Genomic DNA, 23,464 nt, shown 5'->3' with positions numbered 1-23,464 from the left:
CATACTACTAGTAGCTATGTTACCACTTTTCTCTTTTTCTTCATTTATTACTTGCCACATCATCTATTTTATTTAGATATGTGTGATGTTACTACCTATGTTATTCCCACTATGGGTAGTCTTAATGGCTCCCGGCTGAGCCAGCACGTCTCCGCATGGGCTGACTTAGGCGCGAGAAAACAATGCAACGAACTACTCATTCGTATACGGAAGCAATCGAATGGAAGGTCGCTGGCTCGAGAGCGAGCATTGTGGAGTTTTATCTTCTGTTTTTAGCTAGAACAATTCATTCCATTACTGAACTGAACTCGCTTGTTGTAGAGCGAAGTGAACATGAGTTGGATATACAATTACGTTCCGTCTCTTCTTTGTCATGTTGTCCTCAAACACGAGCGCGTCGCGTCGAGACGAGACGAGCAACACAAACACAGTATCATTTTCGTCATTCTTCTGGATGCCCTCGATCAATCCTTAAGACAATCTCAGTCAGCCACCACTATACTTCTTGTTCGTATTTCCAGATCTCCAGGTTGTTTCTTTTTAGAGAGATGCCGACCATCAATGGCCAGGGGAGGACCCATCCAACGAGCCTTGACCGGGTGCCCATCTCGCTGCATCCGGTGTCGACAACGTCTAGCTCCTTAATGGCTCCCGGCCGAGCCACTAGTATACAGTTAAAGGGGGCACTCCCGGCCACATGTCTTCGCGCGGATAGCATCGTGCGTCCGGGCATGTAAGGGGCTCTGTCCGCAAGCTTCCTCCACTCTTCCTTGACAACTCCGCCGCAGCCACCACAACTTCAGATCACTTCAGCACCTTCTCCTCAACCCCCATCGATCGCCATGGCAGCTGTCGCACTCAGGGCCCAGCTGAACACCCTTGTCACATCCATGTTCGCCATGGTCAGTCCACTCTCACCCCCTACTAGACCCGTGTGGTTGCTGGCCGACTATGCCTTTAGCTTCTCGTGAAGTGATCCATCTAGGGTATGGTGGACGAGTATTTCCAGTACTTGCAGTCGATTGACGAGGATGGTAGCTCAGCACCAGGCTTCGTCGCCAAGGTCATCAATCTCTTCATCACCAATGCCAACAGGATCCTCAACGACATCGCCGGCCTGCTGTCCGCCCCTAGGACCCCCTTCTTTCCATCCGCTTTCGTCATCTCATCTTGGGTACTGATTTCGTCGGCTCTGCTTTGCGATACCCAGGAACCAGCCCGTGGTAGACTTCAACAAGGTGGACGATCTGGTGCATCAGCTCAAGGGGGGCATGAGTTCAGTAATGTGTTGTTTTTTAATAAAAAATTGCTCGCATGTTAAGAATTCATCAATGCTTGTTTAAAAAATCAGTTTTTTATTTCTTCCACTATTGTTTTCTACTTTTCCGTTCACGAGGGTGCATATGAGGTCGCGCGTAGACTCTAAAGCCTCCATTCTGCACGGCCTATATCTAAATGGTCGTTACTTCTGTTTTGCTTTTCCCTTGACATGCCTTTTGTTCGTAGCTCTTTTAACTGGGCGGAGAAGCAGCGTGGCTTCCACGGAGCTAGTTCAGCCTGAATTCACGGCTCGTCGCTACCCCGTGGATACTATCACAGAGGCTCAACATTGCGAGCTAATGACGAAATGCAAGAACCTCACTTTGAAGGCAGTTGTCAGCTCTGTTGCACCTCCTCACGCTGACGGAACATTTCACTGTTGTCCGATTCCATATGGCTATGTTGTTGTGATGGTGGATGAAATAATGGAGGGATTTGAGGAGCTGGAACTTGACCACCCTACAGGTGAAAGGGAGAATCAGCTTCCCTATGCTTTGAGGAGTACATGTCTATGGAGGAAGGAGTAGATCAAGCTTCCAAACTGGACGCCTCCTCCTCCTCCTCCTCCTCCTCCTCCTCCGGCGAATTAGGGCACTCCACCTCCTACTCCTCCTCCTCCTCCGGCGAGTGATCAGGGCACTCCGCCTCCTCCAGCGCGTGAGGGCACTCCGCCTCCTCCGGCATGTCTGAGCACTTCGCCTCCTCCGCCTCGTCAGCAACGGTGCAAGAGAGCCGCCGCCGTTCCGACTCCTCCGGCGCGTCGGAGCACTCCGCCTCCTTCTCCGCCTCTTCAGCAATGACAGAAGAGAGACGTCGCCGCTTCGGCGGCTAGCAGTACAAGAAGAGGCGGAAGGCAATTCAGATACAGTCCATCTCTCAAGCCTCTGGAAAATTTACCATATGAGAGGACCGACAAGGAAAACGACAAAATCTGTGCTGCCGAAGTGAGTGACTTTTTTGCAAAGAAACCTCCACCTCAAAAGGAGACGATAGATCCAGTGAAACTGAAGCGCACTATCGATGCCCTGAAGCGACCACCACTGCCTCCGTCGCAATCCAACTATGAGCGCATTATTGAAAGGACATATAAAGAAGCGGAGCGGTCGGGAAGTACTTGCAGTGATGCAAGGTTAGCAGAATGAAGAACTGGGAAAAAATTCCCCAGCTCGGCGAACTGGCGAACCAATCGTGCCCCCCGCTCAAGGTATCTAGCAATATAGTCGCTAATCATCCGGGGATGGTGTCCGGTGCCAATCCCGCTGATTACCTGAGCGATGATGGAGAGTTTGAAACAATGGAGGTGGACGAATTCAGATACCTGTACGGGCAGCCTCTCGTCAAACCTGATCATCCTCCTCTAACAACGATGATGCGAAGATTCCATCAATGGTACATGAAAACCTGCAGCGAGTCTGGTAAGGATACTTTGACGTTGAGAATTAAAGAGGAGCATGACCTTGTTGGAACTGATCTGTTGTCTGTTGAATTTGACGAGTTATTCTAGTTATAGACTCAAAAGGCACTCGACAAAACACTCCTGACTTGCTACTGTCTGTAAGTACTACTTTAGTTAAATCTCTATATATAGCTCAGCTCTTTCATTGCATGTATATATTAATATCCTCACTATATTATGCAGATTGAAGATCGTCGAATGGAGAAAAGCACAAATCTATGACATTGGGTTGATTAACCCAAATATCATACATGAATGGACGGTTAAACACAGAGTCACAGATACCGAGGACAACTTGCTACAGTCGTTGCTTAAAAATCAAACAAAGAGAAAATACTCTTTCCTTACAACTTCAAGTGAGTGTTACTATCTTGTGCATATTCGGTTTCCCTTACTCGAGGTTATAGTAGTGTAACTGATGAGTTATGCATGCGTGCGCAGCTTCCACTTTATTCTGCTAGAGACTAAGGTTGAGTGGGGAGTAGTAACTGTCTTGTTCTCCAGACAAAAAGATCCCCAGGACTATGTGGACATGAATGAAATGCTCCAGAAGTAAGTTCAATCGATCATTATCGCACCATATCGGCAACTTTGTTCATTTCCTGATATCAAGTAATTATTTTTTTTGTCTGGCAGGGTTTGGAAAGATTTCACCGCAATTGTTCCAGGACTGCCGAGGGAGCTGCAATTTGCACACCCGAAAGTAAGTACTACTAGCTAGTTTCGCGCATCTCCCATTGATTATAGTTTCATCAATACCATTTATCATGTTTGATTATCAGTTTGATTGAACTCTATTTCTCGTAAAGTGCATGTGGCAGGAAGCCGGGAATGATTTTTGTGGATACTACGTTTGCGAGTTTGTCTACAACGCGATGGCCTCTAAGCGGGGATACTCTAAAAAACAATATGAAGGGCGTAAGAAATAATATTCACAATTTTATTTTATTACAATCTTTTGTGTTGAGTTTCATTCTGAAGGAAATATGCCCTAGAGGCAATAATAAACTTATTATTTATTTCCTTATTTCATGATAAATGTTTATTATTCATTAGAATTGTATTAACCGGAAACTTAGTACATGTGTGAATACATAGACAAACAGAGTGTCACTAGTATGCCTCTACTTGACTAGCTCGTTGAATCAAAGATGGTTAAGCTTCCTAGCAATAGACATGAGTTGTCATTTGATTAACGGGATCACATCATTAGGAGAATGATGTGATTGACTTGACCCATTCAGTTAGCTTAGCACTTGATCGTTTTAGTTTACTGCTATTGCTTTCTTCATGACTTATACATGTTCCTATGACTATGAGATTATGCAACTCCCGATTACCGGAGGAACACTTTCTGTGCTACCAAACGTCACAACGTAACTGGGTGATTATAAAGGTGCTCTACAGGTGTCTCCGATGGTGTTTGTTGAGTTGGCATAGATCGAGATTAGGATTTGTCACTCCGATTGTCGGAGAGTATCTCTGGGCCCTCTCGGTAATGCACATCACTATAAGCCTTGCAAGCAATGTGACTTTTGAGTTAGTTACGGGATGATGCATTACGGAACGAGTAAAGAGACTTGTCGGTAACGAGATTGAACTAGGTATTGAGATACCGACGATCGAATCTCGGGCAAGTAACATACCGATGACAAAGGAAACAACGTATGTTGTTATGCGGTTTGACCGATAAAGATCTTCGTAGAATATGTAGGAGCCAATATGAGCATCCAGGTTCCGCTATTGGTTATTGACCGGAGACGTGTCTCGGTCATGTCTACATAGTTCTCGAACCCGTAGGGTCCGCACGCTTAACGTTCGGTGACGATTTGTACTATGAATTTATGTGTTTTGAAGTACCGAAGGTAGTTCGGAGTCCCGGATGAGATCGGGGACATGACGAGGAGTCTCGAAATGGTCGAGTCGTAAAGATCGATATATTGGACGACTATATTCGGACATCGGAAAGGTTCCGAGTGATTCGGGTATTTTTCGGAGTACCGGAGAGTTACGGGAATTCGCCGGGGAGTATATGGGCCTTATTGGGCTTTAGGGGAAAGAGAGAGGGGAGGCTGCGCGCCCCCCAAGGCTTAGTCCGAATTGGACTAGGGGGAGGGACGGCGCCCCCTCCTTCCTTCTCTTCTCTTTTCCCTTTCCTTCTCTCCTACTCCTACTACTTGGAAGGGCTCCTAGTTCTACTAGAAAAGGGGGAATCCTACTCCCGGTGGGAGTAGGACTCCCCTAGGGCGCACCATAGAGAGAGCCGGCCCTCCCCCTCCTCCACTCCTTTATATACGGGGAGGGGGCACCCCTTGGAGACACAACAATTGATCATTGATCTCTTAGCCGTGTGCGGTGCCCCCCTCCACCATATTCCACCTCGGTAATATTGTAGCGGTGCTTAGGCGAAGCCCTGCGTCGGTAGCATCATCATACGAGGGTACATAGACGACACTCTCCCCTCTCGTTGCTATGCATCACCATGATCTTGCGTGTGCGTAGGATTTTTTTTGAAATTACTACGTTCCCCAACAGTGGCATCCGAGCCAGGCTTATGCGTAGATGTTATGTGTACGAGTAGAACACAAGTGAGTTATGGGCGATACTAGTCATACTGCTTACCAGCATGTCATACTTTGATTTGGCGGTATTGTTGGATTAAGCGGCCCGGACCGACATTACGCGTACGCTTACGCGAGACTGGTTCTACCGACGTGCTTCGCACACAGGTGGCTGGCGGGTGTCAGTTTCTTCAACTTTAGTTGAATCGAGTGTGGCTACGCCCGGTCCTTGTTGAAGGTTAAAACAGCACATACTTGACGAAAAATTGGTGTGGTTTTGATGCGTAGGTAAGAACGGTTCTTGCTAAGCCTGTAGCAGCCACGTAAAACTTGCAACAACAAAGTAGAGGACGTCTAACTTGTTTTTGCAGGGCATGTTGTGATGTGATATGGTCAAGGCATGATGCTATATTTATTGTATGAGATGATCATGTTTTTTTGAAGTTATCGGCAACTGGCAGAAGCCTTATGGCTGTCTCTTTATTGCATAAGATGCAAGCACCAAATAATTGCTTTACTTTATCGCTATGCGATAGCAATAGTTGCAAGAGCAATAGTTGGCGAGACGACCATGTGACGACACATTGATATAGATCAAGATGATGGAGATCATGGTGTCATGCCGGTGACGATGGAGATCATGACGATGCTTTGGAGATGGAGATCAAAGACACAAGATGATGATGGCCATATCATGTCACATATTTTGATCGCATGTGATGTTTATCTTTTATACATCTTATTTTTCTTAGTTCGGCGGTAGCTTTATAAGATGATCACTTACTAAAATTTCAAGGTATAAGTGTTCTCCCTGAGTATGCATCGTTGCGACAGTTCTTCGTGCCGAGACACCACGTGATGATCGGGTGTGATAAGCTCTACGTTCACATACAACGGGTGTAAGCCAGTTTTGCACATGCAGGAATACTCGGGTTAAACTTGACGAGCCTAGCATATGCAGATATGGCCTCGGAACACTGGAGACCAAAAGGTCGAGCATGAATCATATAGTAGATATGATCAACATAGTGATGTTCACCATTGAAAACTACTCCATCTCACGTGATGATCGGACATGGTTTAGTTGATTTGGATCGCGTGATCACTTAGATGATTAGAGGGATGTCTATCTAAGTGGGAGTTCTTAAGTAATATGATTAATTGAACTTTAATTTATCATGAACTTAGTCCTGATAATTTTTTGCAAATAATGTTATAGATCAATAGCTCGCGTTGTTGCTTCCCTATGTTTTATATATGTTCCTAGAGAAAACTAAATTGAAAGATAATAGTAGCAATGATGCGGACTGGGTCCGTGATCTGAGGTTTATCCTCATTGCTGCACAGAAGAATTATGTCCTTGATGCACCGCTAGGTGACAGACCGATTCCAGGAGCAGATACAGACGTTATGAATGTTTGGCTAGCTCAATATGATGACTACTTGATAGTTTAGTGCACCATGCTTAACGGCTTAGAATTGGGACTTCAAAGACGTTTTGAACGTCATGGACCATATGAGATGTTCCAGGAGTTGAAGTTAATATTTCAAGCAAATACCCGAGTTGAGAGATATGAAGTCTCCAACAAGTTCTATAGCTAAAAGATGGAGGAGAATAGCTCAACCAGTGAGCATGTGCACAGATATTCTGGGTACTACAATTGCTTGAATCAAGTGGGAGTTAATCTTTCAGATAAGATAGTAATTGACAAAGTTCTCTAGTCACTATCATCAAGTTAATAGAACTTCGTGATGAACTATAATATGCAAGGGATGACGAAAACAATTCCCAAGCTCTTCGCGATGCTAAAATCGGCGAAGGTAGAAATCTAGAAAAACATCAAGTGTTGATGGTTGACAAGACCACTAGTTTCAAGAAAAGGGGCAAAGGGAAGAAGGGGAACTTCAAGAAGAACGGCAAGCAAGTTGCTGCTCAAGTGAAGAAGCCCAAGTCTGGACCTAAGCCTGAGACTAAGTGCTTCTACTGCAAAGGAACTGGTCACTGGAAGCGGAACTACCCCAAGTAATTGGCGGATAAGAAGGATGGCAAAGTGAACAAAGGTATATTTGATATACATGTTATTGATGTATACTTTAGTAGTGTTTATAGCAACCCCTCGGTATTTGATACTGGTTCAGTTGCTAAAAGTAGTAACTCGAAACGAGAGTTGCAGAATGAACAGAAACTAGTTAAGGGTGAAGTGACGATGTGTGTTGGAAGTAGTTCCAAGATTGATGATCATCATCGCACACTCCCTATACTTTCGGGATTAGTGTTGAACCTAAATAAATGTTATTTGGTGTTTGCGTTGAGCATGAATATGATTTGATCATGTTTATTGCAATACGGTTATTCATTTAAGTTAGAGAATAATTGTTGTTTTATTTACATGAATAAAACCTTCTATGGTCATACACCCAATGAAAATGGTTTGTTGGATCTCGATTGCAGTGATACACATATTCATAATATTGAAGCCAAAAGATGCAAAGTTAATAATGATAGTGCAACTTATTTGTGGCACTGCCATTTAGGTCATATTGGTGTAAAGCGCATGAAGAAAATCCATGCTGATGGGCTTTTGGAATCAATTGATTATGAATCAGTTGATGCTTGCGAACCATGCCTCATGGGCAAGATGACTAAGACTCCGTTCTCCGGAACAATGGAGCGAGCAACAGACTTGTTGGAAATAATACATACTGATGTATGCAGTCTGATGAGTATTGAGGCCCGCGGCAGGTATCGTTATTTTCTGACCTTCACACATGATCTGAGCAGATATTGGTATATCTACTTGATGAAACATAAATCTGAAACATTTGAAAAGTTCAAATAATTTCAGAGTGAAGTGGAAAATCGTCGTAACAAGAAAATAAAGTTTCTACGATCTGATCGTGGAGGAGAATATTTGAGTTACGAGTTTGGTCTTCATTTGAAACAATGCGGAATAGTTTCGCAACTGACTCCACCTGGAACACCACAGCATAATGGTGTGTCCGAACATCGTAACCGTACTTTATTAGATATGGTGCAATCTATGATGTCTTTTACCGATTTACAACTATCATTTTGGGGTTATGCATTAGAGACAGCTGCATTCACGTTAAATAGGGCACCATCTAAATCCGTTGAGACGATACTACATGAATTGTGGTTTGGCAAGAAACCAAAGTTGTCGTTTCTTAAAGTTTGGAGTTGCAATGCTTATGTGAAAAGGTTTCAACCTGATAAGCTCGAACCCAAATTGGAGAAATGCGTCTTCATAGGATACCCAAAGGAGGCTGTTGGGTACACCTTCTAATCACATATCCAAAGGAAAAATATTCGTTGCTATGGATGAATCCTTTCTAGAGAAGGAGTTTCTCTCGAAAGAAGTGAGTGGGAGGAAAGTAGAACTTGATGAGGTAATTGTACCTTCTCCCGAATTGGAAAATAGTTCATCACAGAAATCAGTTCCAGTGATGCCTACACCAATTAGTGAGGAAGATTAATGATGATGATCATGAAACTTCAGATCAAGTTACTACCGAACCTCGTAGGTCAACCAGAGTACAGTCCGCACCAGAGTGGTACAGTAATCCTGTTCTGGAGGTCATGTTACTTGACCATGACGAACCTACGAACTATGAGGAAGCGATGATGAGCCCAGATTCCGCAAAATGGTTTAAGGCCATGAAATCTGAAATGGGATCCATGTAGGGAACAAAGTATGGACTTTGGTTGACTTGCCCAATGATCGGCAAGCCATTGAGAATAAATGGATCTACAAGAGGAATACGTACGCTGATAGTAGTGTTACTATCTACAAAGCTCGACTTGTTGCAAAAGGTTTTCGACAAGTTCAAGGAGTTGACTACGATGAGATTTTCTCACTCGTAGCGATGCTTAAGTCTGTCCGAATCATGTTAGCAATTGCCATATTTGATGAAATCTGGCAAATGGATGTCAAAACTGCATTCCTTAATGGATTTCTTAAAAAAGAGTTGTATATGATGCAACCAGAAGGTTTTGTCGATCCTAAAGGTGCTAACAAAGTGTGTAAAGCTCCAACGATCCATCTATGGACTGGTGCAAGCATCTCGGAGTTGGAATATACGCTTTGATGAGTTGATCAAAGCATATAGTTTTATACAGACTTGTGGTGAAGCTTGTATTTACAAGAAAGTGAGTGGGAGCACTACAGCATTTCTGATAAGTATATGTGAATGACATATTGTTGATCGGAAATAATGTAGAATTTTCTGGAAAGCATAAAGGAGTGTTTGAAAGGAGTTTTTCAAGAAAGCCCTCGGTGAAGCTGCTTACATATTGAGCATCAAGATCTATAGAGATAGATCAAGACGCTTGATAAGTTTTTTCAATTAGTACATACCTTGACAAGATTTTGAAATAGTTCAAAATGGAACAGTCAAAGAAAGAGTTCTTGCTTGTATTACAAGGTGTGAAATCGAGTAAGACTCAAATCCCGACTCGGCAGAAGATAGAAAGAGAATGAAAGTCATTCCCTATGCCTCAGCCATAGGTTCTATAAAGTATGCCATGTTGTGTACCAGATCTATTGTATACCCTACACTGAATTTAGGGAGTACAATAGTCATCTAGGAGTAGATCACTGAACAGCGGTCAAAATTATCCTTAGTGGAATAAGATTATGTTTCTCGATTATGGAGGTGACAAAAGGTTCGTCGTAAAGGGTTACGTCGATGCAAGTTTTGACACTGATCCAGATGACTCTAAGTCTCCATCTGGATACATATTGAAAGTGGGAACAATTAGCTAGAGTAGCTCCGTGCAGAGCATTGTTGACATAGAAATTTGCAAAATACATACGGATCTGAATGTGGCAGACCCGTTGACTAAACTTCTCTCACAAGAAAAACATGATCACACCTTAGTACTCTTTGGGTGTTAATCACATGGCAATATGAACTAGATTATTGACTCTAGTAAACCCTTTGGGTGTTGGTCACATGACGATGTGAACTATGGGTGTTAATCACATGGTGATGTGAACTATTGGTGTTTAATCACATGGCGATGTGAACTAGATTATTGACTCTAGTGCAAGTGGGAGACTGAAGGATATATGCCCTAGAGGCAATAATAAAGTTATTATTTATTTCCTTATTTCATGATAAATGTTTATTATTCATGCTATAATTGTATTAACCGGAAACTTAGTACATGTGTGAATACATAGACAAACAGAGTGTCACTAGTATGCCTCTACTTGACTAGCTCGTTGAATCAAAGATGGTTAAGTTTCCTAGCAATAGACATGAGTTGTCATTTGATTAACGGGATCACATCATTAGGAGAATGATGTGATTGACTTGACCCATTCCGTTAGCTTAGCACTTGATCGTTTTAGTTTACTGCTATTGCTTTCTTCATGACTTATACATGTTCCTATGACTATGAGATTATGCAACTCCCGATTACCGGAGGAACACTTTGTGTGCTACCAAACGTCACAACGTAACTGGGTGATTATAAAGGTGCTCTACAGGTGTCTCCGATGGTGTTTGTTGAGTTGGCATAGATCGAGATTAGGATTTGTCACTCCGATTGTCGGAGAGTATCTCTGGGCCCTCTCGGTAATGCACATCACTATAAGCCTTGCAAGCAATGTGACTAATGAGTTAGTTGCGGGATGATGCATTACGGAATGAGTAAAGAGACTTGCCGGTAACAAGATTGAACTAGGTATTGAGATACCGACGATCGAATCTCGGGCAAGTAACATACCGATGACAAAGGGAACAACGTATGTTGTTATGCGGTTTGACCGATAAAGATCTTCGTAGAATATGTAGGAGCCAATATGAGCATCCAGGTTCCGCTATTGTTCATTGACCGGAGACGTGTCTCGGTCATGTCTACATAGTTCTCGAACCCGTAGGGTCCGCACGCTTAACGTTCGGTGACGATTTGTATTATGAGTTTATGTGTTTTGATGTACCAAAGGTAGTTCGGAGTCCCGGATGAGATCGGGGACATGACGAGGAGTCTCGAAATGGTCGAGACGTAAAAATCGATATATTGGACGACTATATTCGGACATCGGAAAGGTTCCGAGTGATTCGGGTATTTTTCGGAGTACCGGAGAGTTACGGGAATTCGCCGGGGAGTATATGGGCCTTATTGGGCTTTAGGGGAAAGAGAGAGGGGAGGCTCCGCGCCCCCCGAAGGCTTAGTCCGAATTGGACTAGGGGAGGGGCGGCGCCCCCTCCTTCCTTCTCTTCTCTTTTCCCTTTCTTTCTCTCCTACTCCTACTACTTGGAAGGGCTCCTAGTTCTACTAGGAAAGGGGGAATCCTACTCCCGGTGGGAGTAGGACTCCCCTAGGGCGCGCCATAGAGAGAACCGGCCCTCCCCCTCCTCCACTCCTTTATATACGGGGAGGGGGGCACCCCTTGGAGACACAACAATTGATCATTGATCACTTAGCCGTGTGTGGTGCCCCCCTCCACCATATTCCACCTCGGTAATATCGTAGCGGTGCTTAGGCGACGCCCTGCGTCGGTAGCATCATCAACACCGTCATCACGCCGTCGTGCTGACGGAACTCTCCCGCAAAGCTCTGCTGGATCGGAGTTCGTGGGACGTCATCGAGCTGAACGTGTGCAGAACTCAGAGGTGCCGTGTGTTCGGTACTTAGATCGGTCAGATCGTGAAGACGTACGACTACATCAACCACGTTGTCATAACGCTTCCGCTTATGGTCTACGAGGGTACGTAGACGACACTCTCCCCTCTCGTTGCTATGCATCACCATGATCTTGCGTGTGCGTAGGAAATTTTTGAAATTACTACGTTCCCCAACACATTCATATATATTTATTGACCCCCTTCTTCAAATTAGATCTGGCAGATGCGGGATGAACTCCTACCACATGATCGCATACGAGCAATTCAAGAGGAATTGGCGGGATTCTTTCTTGACCACGTCATACATAAAGCCGGAGAATACAATGTGGAAATTGATATAGACATGAGATGTTTGGGATTGTAAGAGATCTTATATTGTATATATGTAGCTAGCAGCGTCGGATAGATATACAAAAACTAGTTGTTCGACCAATATCTCGGAGAAAGAGAGGTCACTCCTCTTTGTATATGTTCATGACGATCTTGTGTAATTAATGGTTCCTTAATTTGCTTACTAGCTAGCGTGACGAGTTTTCTCTATATGTATAGTATCTAGCGTCGACCAAGCATGAAGAAAGAGAGGACACTTCTCTCTATTAGCTAGCTAACATAATATGAAACCCTTAAATTAACCCTCCAACCCCCCCCCCCCCCAGATGTTGACGCGTGGATTCCTTTTGGTCCCGGTTGGTACCACCAACCGGGACTAAAGGTCCTCCTGCCTGGGCACCCCGCAGAGGCCACGAGGAGCCCCTTCTGTCCCGGTTCGTAAGTGAACCGGAACTAAAGGTTTTGGGCTTTAGTCCTGACCCTTTAGTCCCGGTTTCAGAACTGGGGCTAAAGGGCCTCTGGAACCGGGGCTAATGGCCCATTTTCTACTAGTGGGGTCTCGCCTTCCGAGTCTAGTTTCTGTTAAGCTAGCATTGTATGTGGCTTTAGTTTAGCCGGCACTCTGTTTCCACTAGAGTATTTGGCTTTGGTTCAGTGTATAATTCGGTTTAGCAGTCGCTTCTGTTTTCACTAGTGAACTAGCAGTGCAGCCCGCGCATTTGCGCGGCTAGATTTATATGTTTTAAGTTTGCGCTATCGCAAATTTATTGTATTATTATATTGGTCTATAAACATTTTATTGTTTTATAAAAAACTTGTAGCCTAAATATACCATGTGAATATTTTGTTATATCTTAGCAAAATATTTGCGCAAGACAAATAATTTTAATTTGATTTGATTATATAACACCATTGATATATCGTCCAATATATAATAATAGTTTTAGCAATATGTATATCTTGTGAAACATTTATTGAGCTCTAGTTAAAAAATCATTATTTGGATGGGTTTCCAGGTAACGATTACGATATTTTAATGTCAAAGGAAACGTTGTGGATAGTATCTTAGCTCATCATTGTATAATAAATAAATAAATATGAAGTTTCGTTCTACTTTAGCTTTCACTTGTGGTTTTCAATCATTCTTTTGTGCCTATCTTTCCATCAGAAACTAAATTAAAAGACAGTGGCTAGCTGCTATGTAAATATTGAGCGCGTGTGTTTTTTATTTCCGAGAAACAACATCCCACAAATTTTTTTCATGCATTATTATCTTCTAGTGTCCAGTGCAGTTTGATCGTCTCTCTCTCTGTGTCTTTCTCTCTCTGTCTCTCTCTCTCTCTCTCATAGTTTTGTTATCAGTCACATTGTTCTACACATGTGAAAAACCTTTTTTATGGGTATGTAAAAACCTTATTACAGTTGACATGGGTTTCTCTGTAATGCATGGATAAAACGCATCTTAACATGTCCATACGTAATCTATTCTTGCTGCATAATTTTATAATACTTTTGATTTATATCTTCTATATTCTGCTATAATTTGGTTTGCTTGCATGGTGTGGGCCTTTTTTAGTATTAATCTTCTATATTTAACAATCATGTTTTTGCTTGTGTCGAGCAGCATGCTTCTCTTTTGTACGGACTTTCCAACTCCTTTTTCGTTACAATTTTGGATTATCGAAATTTCCTAATAATTCACTTTACATTTCGAAGATACATTTCCATCTGTTTCCTAAGATTAAGCATTTTGGGAATACATAATATATTCTTGCTATGGAAGTTTGATCAGAAATTTTCGCTAACATCTAACTTTATGTTTCAAATATAACTTTACATCCAACAATAAATTCATGAAAATAAATTGTCAATTGGATGCGTTGCATCTTTTTTTTACAAATTCAACCATTTAGAATACGTTTGAAATTAAATTTCCTTTACGTTTCAAATATAACCATATAGAATTTGAGTTGATATCAAATTGTAGTTCTTTGCTTTTCCGCTTATTAATTATATTAGTAATGCAAGTTAAAAGAGGCCCTAATTTCTGCAATATGTATGTTTGTATCCTGCACATATTAAGTTCTATGTGCATTGATCTCAGTCTGATTGATATGATAAGAAAATATGCTTCATGCATCGGGTGATTGGGGTGGACGTGCTTATGATGCATGTATTTATTTAAGCCCGGTCCCATCAGTGTGTATTCAAAAGAAAAAGAAAACATACACGAAGTCCCTCCGGACTCCTTTTTTTTTCAGCGTGTGTTCCTTATTCCACTTAGGCTGTTGCCCACAGCGATTTATTGGATGCATGATATACAGTGGCTTCAAGAAAATTAGAAGCAACAGACATGACTGCCGGGTAATATTTGTTCAGTGGCATCAGCATGATGTCATGCATGCAATATGTATATCCGTGTGGACTTAGTTGCCGGATTGGATTCCATGTACGTATAGGCACCCACATGTGCGTAGGTTAGCTTTTTATATTTAGACACATAACATATATATCTTTGTTGTCTGTCTTAAATATCCACCAAACCTATAGGTCTCCCTCTCCTACACGTCTGTATCTCTTATATGTGAATGTGACCGTGATTGCACCTTTTTATATCTAATATAATATATGTACCACGTGACAGCCTGCCTACACGCCTCCTTCTCTTATGAGACTCTGATTGCACCTTTCCATCTAATATATGTCCTACGTGACATAATTTTTATATGTCTGACATATATAGACATATAGACTATTTTTGTATGTAACGTTTGCATCATTAAATCTTGGCCGTTTAGATCTAATATTGACGGTTGATATAATTTAACATATGTGGACGAACATGATGGCTTGTTTGACTCTTGTTTTAAGTATATAATAGATAGATAGATAGATAGATAGATAGATACCAAGTCTAGATCTCGTTGCATCCACTCTGTCCACACCTTCATCACTTGCACTTGTCAATGTATAATAAAGATCCATGCATGTAAACGTACTTTTCATTTGTGCTTAGGAAAATAGCTAATTCCTAAACGCATATGAAGCAAAACATGACAGACTTGCACAAAATCTAACAATAGATATTAGTTACCATCTCGTGTTGGAAATCGCCCAACATAAGGACCAAGAAATGTTTAGTTTCATCCTCCCAATTTTTGTACTTGTATTCATCGTGCGGTGTGGACCTTCCACAAGACCTGAGACATCATTTTAGCCTGGTCAACTACAACAATTAGAAGTGGAATGTGAAGACATGAAGAGATTTCATATACGACATGATGGCTCAAGAGAGTAAGAGAGAAAAGCAACACACCAACCAATCGACGGAGATTAGTGGCCAAGATCACACTGAAATCTGAGGGTGGGGAAGTCCTAGATGAAACTATGCCCGAGATCACACAATAAAATGAAGACTTGGAACTCTCTCATTGTTTGAAAATATTCCTGTTTGAATAATTGTATTTATAGCATAATTAAAAATACTCATTAATGTAAAACTTACGCTTTCTTTCACCTTACTTGCCTCTCTTCTTGATTCAAGCCGTTGTTGGACTAAATCTTGTCGTGTCTTTCCAACTGAGCGGAGTCGACGGAGCACTATGATGCCAGCAAGGAGTGGCGCGGCCCTGACCGAGGAGATCGTTGAAAAAATACTCATCAGGTTTCTACCAAGGACGTTGGCCGCTGCCGTGCCATCACCATGTCATGACGAAGTGTGACATCCATACCCGCATTCTTGCGTGAGCACCGCTGGCGCCAGCCGTCGCTAACCATTGTCGATGGCCACGGGCAGCACACCACCCTGGAATGGTGCAAACATCTTCTAAGAGTAGAGCAAACTTTGTTTATTGAACAATTTTTAAATGTGCAATGAGCACTTTTAAAAAATTGACCAAAATATATTTTCATAATACAAGTATCTAGTATTTTTCTAGAATATAAACAAAATTTAAAAAACACAAGCGTGACGTCATATCTACTTGCTCCCTACAGGTGAGCTCAGCTTCCGTCTCGACATGCCCATCCACCTTCACGATACTGCTCCTGCCCTGCCTCCCGCATACCGGATTGAGCTTGCTTACCTCCCTCCACACACTAGAACTTTGTTGTATAGCCTCCAGCTCTAGCTCTCCTCCTAGCCTAATCGCGGAAGAGCACGGCCCCGACATGCCTTGACCCTCCGCCCTGGCGTTGCCTCACTCACTCAACCGAGCCGCTGCTCTGACAAGCGCCTTCTCCACCACATTCTCCCCCAATGGTGGTGAGCACTATCGCCGCCTGAACTGGCCATCGTTGTCTCTCTCTCTCTCTCCCTCTCCTAGGGTGCGTTCTCTTGATTTACTCTCTCCACCTTCAGCTAGCGCTCAAGCTAGTTAATTACAAGCGATAGAACATGCTCATGATGCGCACATAGCTCGCTACCATCGCAGGACCTTCCGAGGGTCTCGCTTTCCAAGTCTATTTTTTGTTACACTAGCACTGTATATGGCTTTAGTTTAGCCGTCACTCTATCTTCACTAGTGTATTTGGCTTCAGTTCAGTGTATAATTCGGTTTACCCGTCAGTTCTGTTTTCACTAGTGAACACCAAGTCTTGAGTTGGTTGCATCCACTCTCTTCACGTCCTACACACATTCATCATTTCAAATTTTCAATCTATAATCAAGACCCATGTAAATTTACTTGACATTGCTGATCAATGCAAATCTTATGCTTTCTGTCAATTTACTTGCTTCTCTTCTTGATACAAGTTGTTATTGGAGTAAATCTTGGTGTGTCTTCCTAACCGACGGAGTCGACGGCGCACTACAATGCCATGCAGGAGAGGCATGACCTTGCTCGAGGACCTGCTCAAGGACATCATTGACAAGATACTCATCAGGTTTCCACCCAAGGAGGTCGGTTGCTGTCGTGCCGTCGCCATGTCACGGCGCAAATTGACATCCAAGTCTGCGCTTGAGCTTTCTTCCTTAGGATCAGTAGAAGATAACTTTCTGAGGAGCTTTCTATCCGTACTTCTTGTATCGAGAAGCATCGCACACTGGACAAGTAATTTTCTCCGCGTGCTCGTTCCGATAAATGATGCAATCGTTGGTGCATGCATTGTATCTAATGTGCGGCAAATCAAAAGGGCACACGATTTTCTTTGCCTGGATACTACTAGGACACAAGTCCCCGTGGAAGAACTTTCTCTAGCTACTTCATTTTTTTAAACGTATGAGTTTTCTGTAGATACTTCATTTTTTTAACATGTGAACTTTCTGTAGACATACGTTCTGGACATTTTTTTTAACATGTGAACGATATTTTTAAGTGGAACGTGTACTGTTTTTAATGGTACGAAACTTTTTTTGGATTACACAAAAATTAATGTAATGTCGAACATTTTCTGAAAAAAGTCACGTACATTTCCTTGAAATGCATGGAAAAAAATTAAATGTCACTTACTGTTTTTTTGAATGGTGCAAACATTTTCTAAGAGTTGAGCAAACTTTGTTTATTGAACAATTTTCAAATGTGCGATGAACACTTTTAACAAATTAACCAAATTATATTTCCATAATACAAGTATTAGTATTTTTAACGCACGTGTAACGTCACGTCTACTTGCTCCCACCATTGGACTTATAAATATTCCTATAAGAACTCGTGTATAAACTAGTACGTGATGGCAACTCCATCTTCTTAATGTGCATGCGCTACAAACTCATAATTAATTAATCATTGATGATTTTCCATGCACAATCTAAGCCAGCCGTCACTAAACTTGTTCTTCGTGAACATACATCTCCAGGTTTTTAGAGATGCCGGCCGTCAATGGCCAGTGGAGGACCCATCGAACGAGTGGTCAGAGCCTTGAACCGAGGCTCATCTGGCTGCATCCGGAATCGTCAACCTTTAGCTGTTAATGGCTCCCGGCTGAGCCAGGACGTCTCCACAGGGCTGACTTAGGCGCGAGAAAACAATCCAACGAACTACTCCTTCGTATACGCGAGAGAGGCGAAGCGAAGCAATCGAATGGAAGGCCGTTGGCTCTAGCGAAAGAGCATTGTGGAGTTTTTTCTTCTATTATTAGCTGGAACAAATTCATTCCATTACTGAACTGAACTCGCTTGTTGTAGAGCGAAGCGAACATGAGTTGGATATACAATTACGTTCCGTCTCTTCTCTGTCCTCTTGTCCTCAAACACGCGCGCGTCGCATCGATTATTAAATGCAACTGGCGGATTATTAAACCAACTAAGATTAAACGGCTGGTTTCCATCATCTTTCTGGATGCCCTCGATCAATCCATAAGACAATCTCAGCAAGCCACCACTAAACTTCTTTTTTGTATTCATACATCTCGAGGTTTTTTTACTTTTAAGAGAGATGCCCACTGTCAATGGCCAGCGGAGCAACCATCCAACGAGCCTTGACCGAGCACCCATCTAGCTGCATCCGACGTCGACAACGTCTATCTCCTTAATGGCTCCCGGCCAAGCCACTAGTAGACTGTTAATGAGGGGGACTCCCAGCCACACGTCTTCGCACGGACAGCCTCATCCATCCGGGCATATAAGGGGCTCCGTCCCCAAGCCTCCTCCACTCTTCATCGACAACACCGCCGCAGCCACCACAGCTTCGGATCCCTCCAGCACCTGCTCCTTTCCCTCAATCGATCGCCATGGTGGCTCTCGCGCTCAGGGCCCAGTTGAACACCCTTGTCACATCCATGTTCGCCACGGTCATTCCACCCTCAACCCCCAACTAAACCCGTGTGGTTGCAGGCTGACTATGCCTTTAGCTTCTCGTGAAGTGGTCCATCTAGGGTATGGTGGATGAGTATTTCCAGTACTTGCAGTCGATGGACGACGATGGCAGCTCAGGCCCAGGCTTGGTCACTGAGGTCATCAACCTCTTCATCGCCAACACCAACAGGATCCTCAACGACATCGCCGGCCTGATGTCCGCCCCCAAGACCCCCTTCTTTCCATCTGCTTTCGTCATGTCAACTTGGGTACTGATTTCGTCCGCTCTGCTTTGCGATACCCAGGAACCAGCCCATGGACTTCAACAAGGTCGACGACCCGGTGCATCAGCTCAAGGGGTGCAGCTGCAGGTGATGATGCTAAGACATGTCTTTGTCCAACCCATTTATAACTGTATGTTGTTCTCAGCCGCATCCAAGGAAAGTGAGAGCACCAGCGCCAAGTCTAGGACTTGAACCCTCATGGGATGGGCTGGGGAATACCATTATTCTCCTAACCATCCAACCACATGTGGTTAGCGTATACATGTTCTAATATGGTGCTATGTTGATTGATCACTAGACAATGCATGGTCAGGCTCAAACCAAAATGTTAAACTGCAAATTTGATTTATAACTGTATGTTTGTTAACTTACAATCATATTTAATGGCTATAAAATTTTGGTTTATTAATTTGACGGTCATATATTTCTAATTATTGTGGTAATTTTTAGTCTATTTATCTTTTTTTGGAAACCCGTCAAATACTTTAATATATAATAGAAGATAGATGTGGCTCCTTTCAAAATCAATGTGCTCCCTTTTTTAGGGGTATCAATGTGTTGCCTTGCTAATAATTCACGCCTCTACCGCGAGGCACTACTGGGCCGATCCAATATTATAGCTATGTGGTTTTTTTTTGTGATGTTTATACTTTCTTCACTATTTTGCATCGGTTTTCTTCTGTCTTTCCTTGGTTTTCATTTTTTTTTCCTCTTTCCTTACCTTTATTTTCTTCAGTTTTCTTTGTTTTTTCTTCTGTTTTTCTGTGGTTTTCTTATTTAATTTCTATTATTTTTTCTATGCACATTGTACACTTTTGATGTACATTACGAACATATTTTAAACATGTTTAACATTTTGCAAATATATGTTTTGGTGTCTACTGTTTTTCATAAACATTGTGTATTTTTTATACATCTAAAATATATTTTGAATATATATTTAAGATTTTCAATACTTGACTAGTAATTTTCCAAATACGTGTTTTGAACATTTTCGAATATATGATTAACTAATTCTCATGTAGACGTTTTGATGTCTACTTTTTTCTTACACATTGTATATCTTTTACATTGAAATACTTCTATATGTGTGTGTGCGTGTGTGTGTGTGTGTGTGTGTGTGTGTGTGTGTGTGTGTGAGTGTGTGTGTGTGTGTGTGTGTTTTTTGTGTGTGTGTGTGTGTTTTGTGTGTGTGTGTGTGTGTTTTGTGTGTGTGTGTGTGTGTGTGTGTGTGTGTGTGTGTGTGTGTGTGTGTGTGTGTGTGTGTGTGTGTGTGTGTGTGTGTGTGTGTGTTAAAAGAATAATATACGATTAACGTTTTCTGAACATTTTGTTTGGATTACACAAAAAAATATAATGTCAAACATTTTCCAAAAATGCCACGTACATTTTCTTGAAATGCATGCAAAAAATAAATGTCATTTGCAGTTTTTATGAACGGTACAAACATTTTCTAAGAGTGGAGCAAACTTTGTATATTTACTATTTCTTTAATGTAAACAAAATAAAAAAGGAAAAAAGCACATGTGTGATATCACTTCTACTTGCTCCCTTTAGGTGAGCTCGTCTACCGTCTTGACATGCCCATCCACCTTGCTGTGGCAGCTCCTGCCCTGCCTCCTGGATACCGGATTCAGCTTGCTTGCCTGCCGCCACACACTGGAACTTCGTGCGATGGCCTCCAGCTCCAACTCTCTTCCTGGCCTAGTCACGGATGAGCACGGCCCCGACACGGCTGGACCCTCCACCCTGGCGTCGCCTCACTCACTCAACCGAGCCGCTGCTCTGCCTCGCACTAGCAAGCGCCTTCTCCACCACCTTCTACACCAATGGAGGTGAGTATTTTTGCAACCCAAACTGGCTGCTGTTGTCTCTCTCTTCTCTGGTGCGTCCTTTTGATTTTCTCTCTCCACCTTCGGCTAGCGGTCAAGCTAGTCAATTACAAGCAATAACACGCTCATGATCGCACATAGCTCGCTGCCATCGCGAGAACCCTCCGAGGGTCTTGCCTTCCGAGTCCAGTTTCTGTTAAGCTAGCATTGTATATGGCTTTAGTTTTGCCGGCACTCTGTTTTCACTAGAGTATTTGGCTTTAGTTCAGTATATAATTCGGTTTAGCAGTCAGTTCCGTTTTCACTAGTGAATACCAAGTCTAGATCTGGTTGCATCCACTGTCCACGTCCTACACACGTTCATCATTTAAAGTTTTCAATGTATAATAAACATCCATGTAAATGTACTTGCCATTACTTTAGTTTTCTTCTCTTCTTGATTAAAGTTGTTATTGGACTAAAGCTTGCCATGCCTTTTCAATCAACCAAAGTCGTCGACGCAATATGAAGTTGGGTAGGAGAGGCGTGACCCTGCTCGAGGACCTACCCGAGGAGATTATTGACAGGATACTTATCTGGTTGCCACCTAAGGAGGTCGGCCGCTGCCGTGTCGTCGCCATGTCATTGCGCAGCATGACACCCACACCCGCATTCTTTCTTGAGCACCGGCACCGCCAAGTCATCGCTCCCCATTGTCGACTGCCACACGGGGCCCGCCAAGCTCATCGTCTTTGAGACGCCGGTGCCCATCAGCATCTCTGGCCTTTCCTGCAATGGTTTTCGCCGCCTTCCATGGAACAAAAGTTACTCAAGAAACTGCGCTATTCATCTAGCTGTTTACCACATGTCCACCACCATGGTAGACTGCACTGGCCTCTTTATGGAGCAAGTGACATTACGGGAGACGGTGGAGACATTATTCTGTTCGACATAGGATCAGAGTCATTCCGATGGATGCACAGTCCTCCCTAGCCGTGCCATCACGGGAAGTTGTTCGACACGAAGGGGACACTTGCTTTATGGGGTGACTCGACTCCAAGCCAACTTCTATCAATGTCTGGGTAATGCAGATTACGAGGCTAAAATACGGGCCTTCAAGTACCGGATTGACCTGTCGACGGTGGAGGCATCAAAGACAACTTTATTCATCTTCCTCAAAAAAGAAAAGGATAAGATCCCTGGAGCCCCCGGTGCACAGCTGTTGAACAACATGGTTGTGTTAAACAAGCAGTCGTTTTCAACAAAAAAAACACGTGCTACCCTATGGTATTGTGTACAATGAATGAGTCAGTATTGCATGTTGCTTACTCTCACCACACCCTCTCAGAAATCCTAGTTCCAATTCTAAGCCATGAGATGCACAAAAGACCAGGGACACCAAGTTTCTGCTCGCGAGCTCATATGCATCCTCATGAACAGTAAAATAAGAAAAAGTAGTATACTAACTTTTTAAAATCTGGTTTTTTTAATGCGAACAAACATTAACAATTCTGAACATGCGTGCAAATTTCCATGAAGAAAAAACATGTAAACATGCTTCCATAGAAAAAAACCAAAATTGATGATCTATGTGTTGTTTCGTCATAAAAATTTGCACACATGTGGAGAATTCGTCAATGTTTGTTCCAAGATAATCATTTTTTATTTCATTTACTATTGTTTTTGCTTTTACTGTTCATGAGTGTGCATATGAGCTCTCGAGAAGAATCCAGGGCCGGCCCTAGGGTATGGCGGGAGGGGCGACAGCCCAGGGCCCAGACCGGGAGGGGGCCATGATGTAGGATACATATTAGTATAGCCCAGCAAGAAATAGGTATGAAAAAAGTTATCTATACCTACTAATAAAAGAAATAGGTATTCTTAGTCCGTCATGCTATTTTATAGAAAAACCCCTGATGTTTTTGACATTAAACCCGCAGTATATATCAAATGTTTTTTAAAATACTCATATCTTCTGAACCGTAACTCCAAATTTAACATGTTATATATGAAATTTGATTAGAAAAATATATAGAATCTGAATATGATGTTATTTTACCTGTTAACCATTTAAAAAAAATACTATCTAGGGTGCAATCTTAATCAACAGTGCATTATCCATCTTTCTTTCATCTTGGTATTAATCTGGATTGTTGATGAAGATCTCAGCAAAATCAGGATTGGAGACAAAATTAAAGATCACTTACCCGTTTCTTTGTACGTATTAAATCTACATACAAGCGTGTTTAAATAGAAGACATGTGGAATCTTGAACTTGTGCTTTTGTAGGCAATGATCATCTTTGTTTGGGTCGT

The 23,464-nt window shown here is 42.5% G+C and overlaps 1 protein-coding gene across 1 annotated transcript; it reads left to right on the top strand.

Annotated features, from left to right (window-relative positions):
• The first annotated feature begins 842 nt into the window (after nucleotides 1-842).
• LOC109753641 (uncharacterized) lies at nucleotides 843-19,429 on the top strand. Its single transcript, XM_073504665.1, has 6 exons — nucleotides 843-902; nucleotides 986-1,122; nucleotides 3,218-3,328; nucleotides 3,413-3,479; nucleotides 19,135-19,271; nucleotides 19,360-19,429. Exons 1-6 carry the CDS (start codon nucleotides 843-845, stop codon nucleotides 19,427-19,429), a joined length of 582 nt encoding a protein of 193 aa, XP_073360766.1.
• The last annotated feature ends 4,035 nt before the right edge of the window (nucleotides 19,430-23,464 follow it).

This window comes from Aegilops tauschii, chromosome 7 (genome assembly GCF_002575655.3).
Source record: "Aegilops tauschii subsp. strangulata cultivar AL8/78 chromosome 7, Aet v6.0, whole genome shotgun sequence".
Taxonomy (NCBI): domain Eukaryota; kingdom Viridiplantae; phylum Streptophyta; class Magnoliopsida; order Poales; family Poaceae; genus Aegilops; species Aegilops tauschii.
The sequence above is the reverse complement of the archived record's forward strand: the minus strand, read 5'-3'. Positions and strand labels throughout refer to the sequence as shown.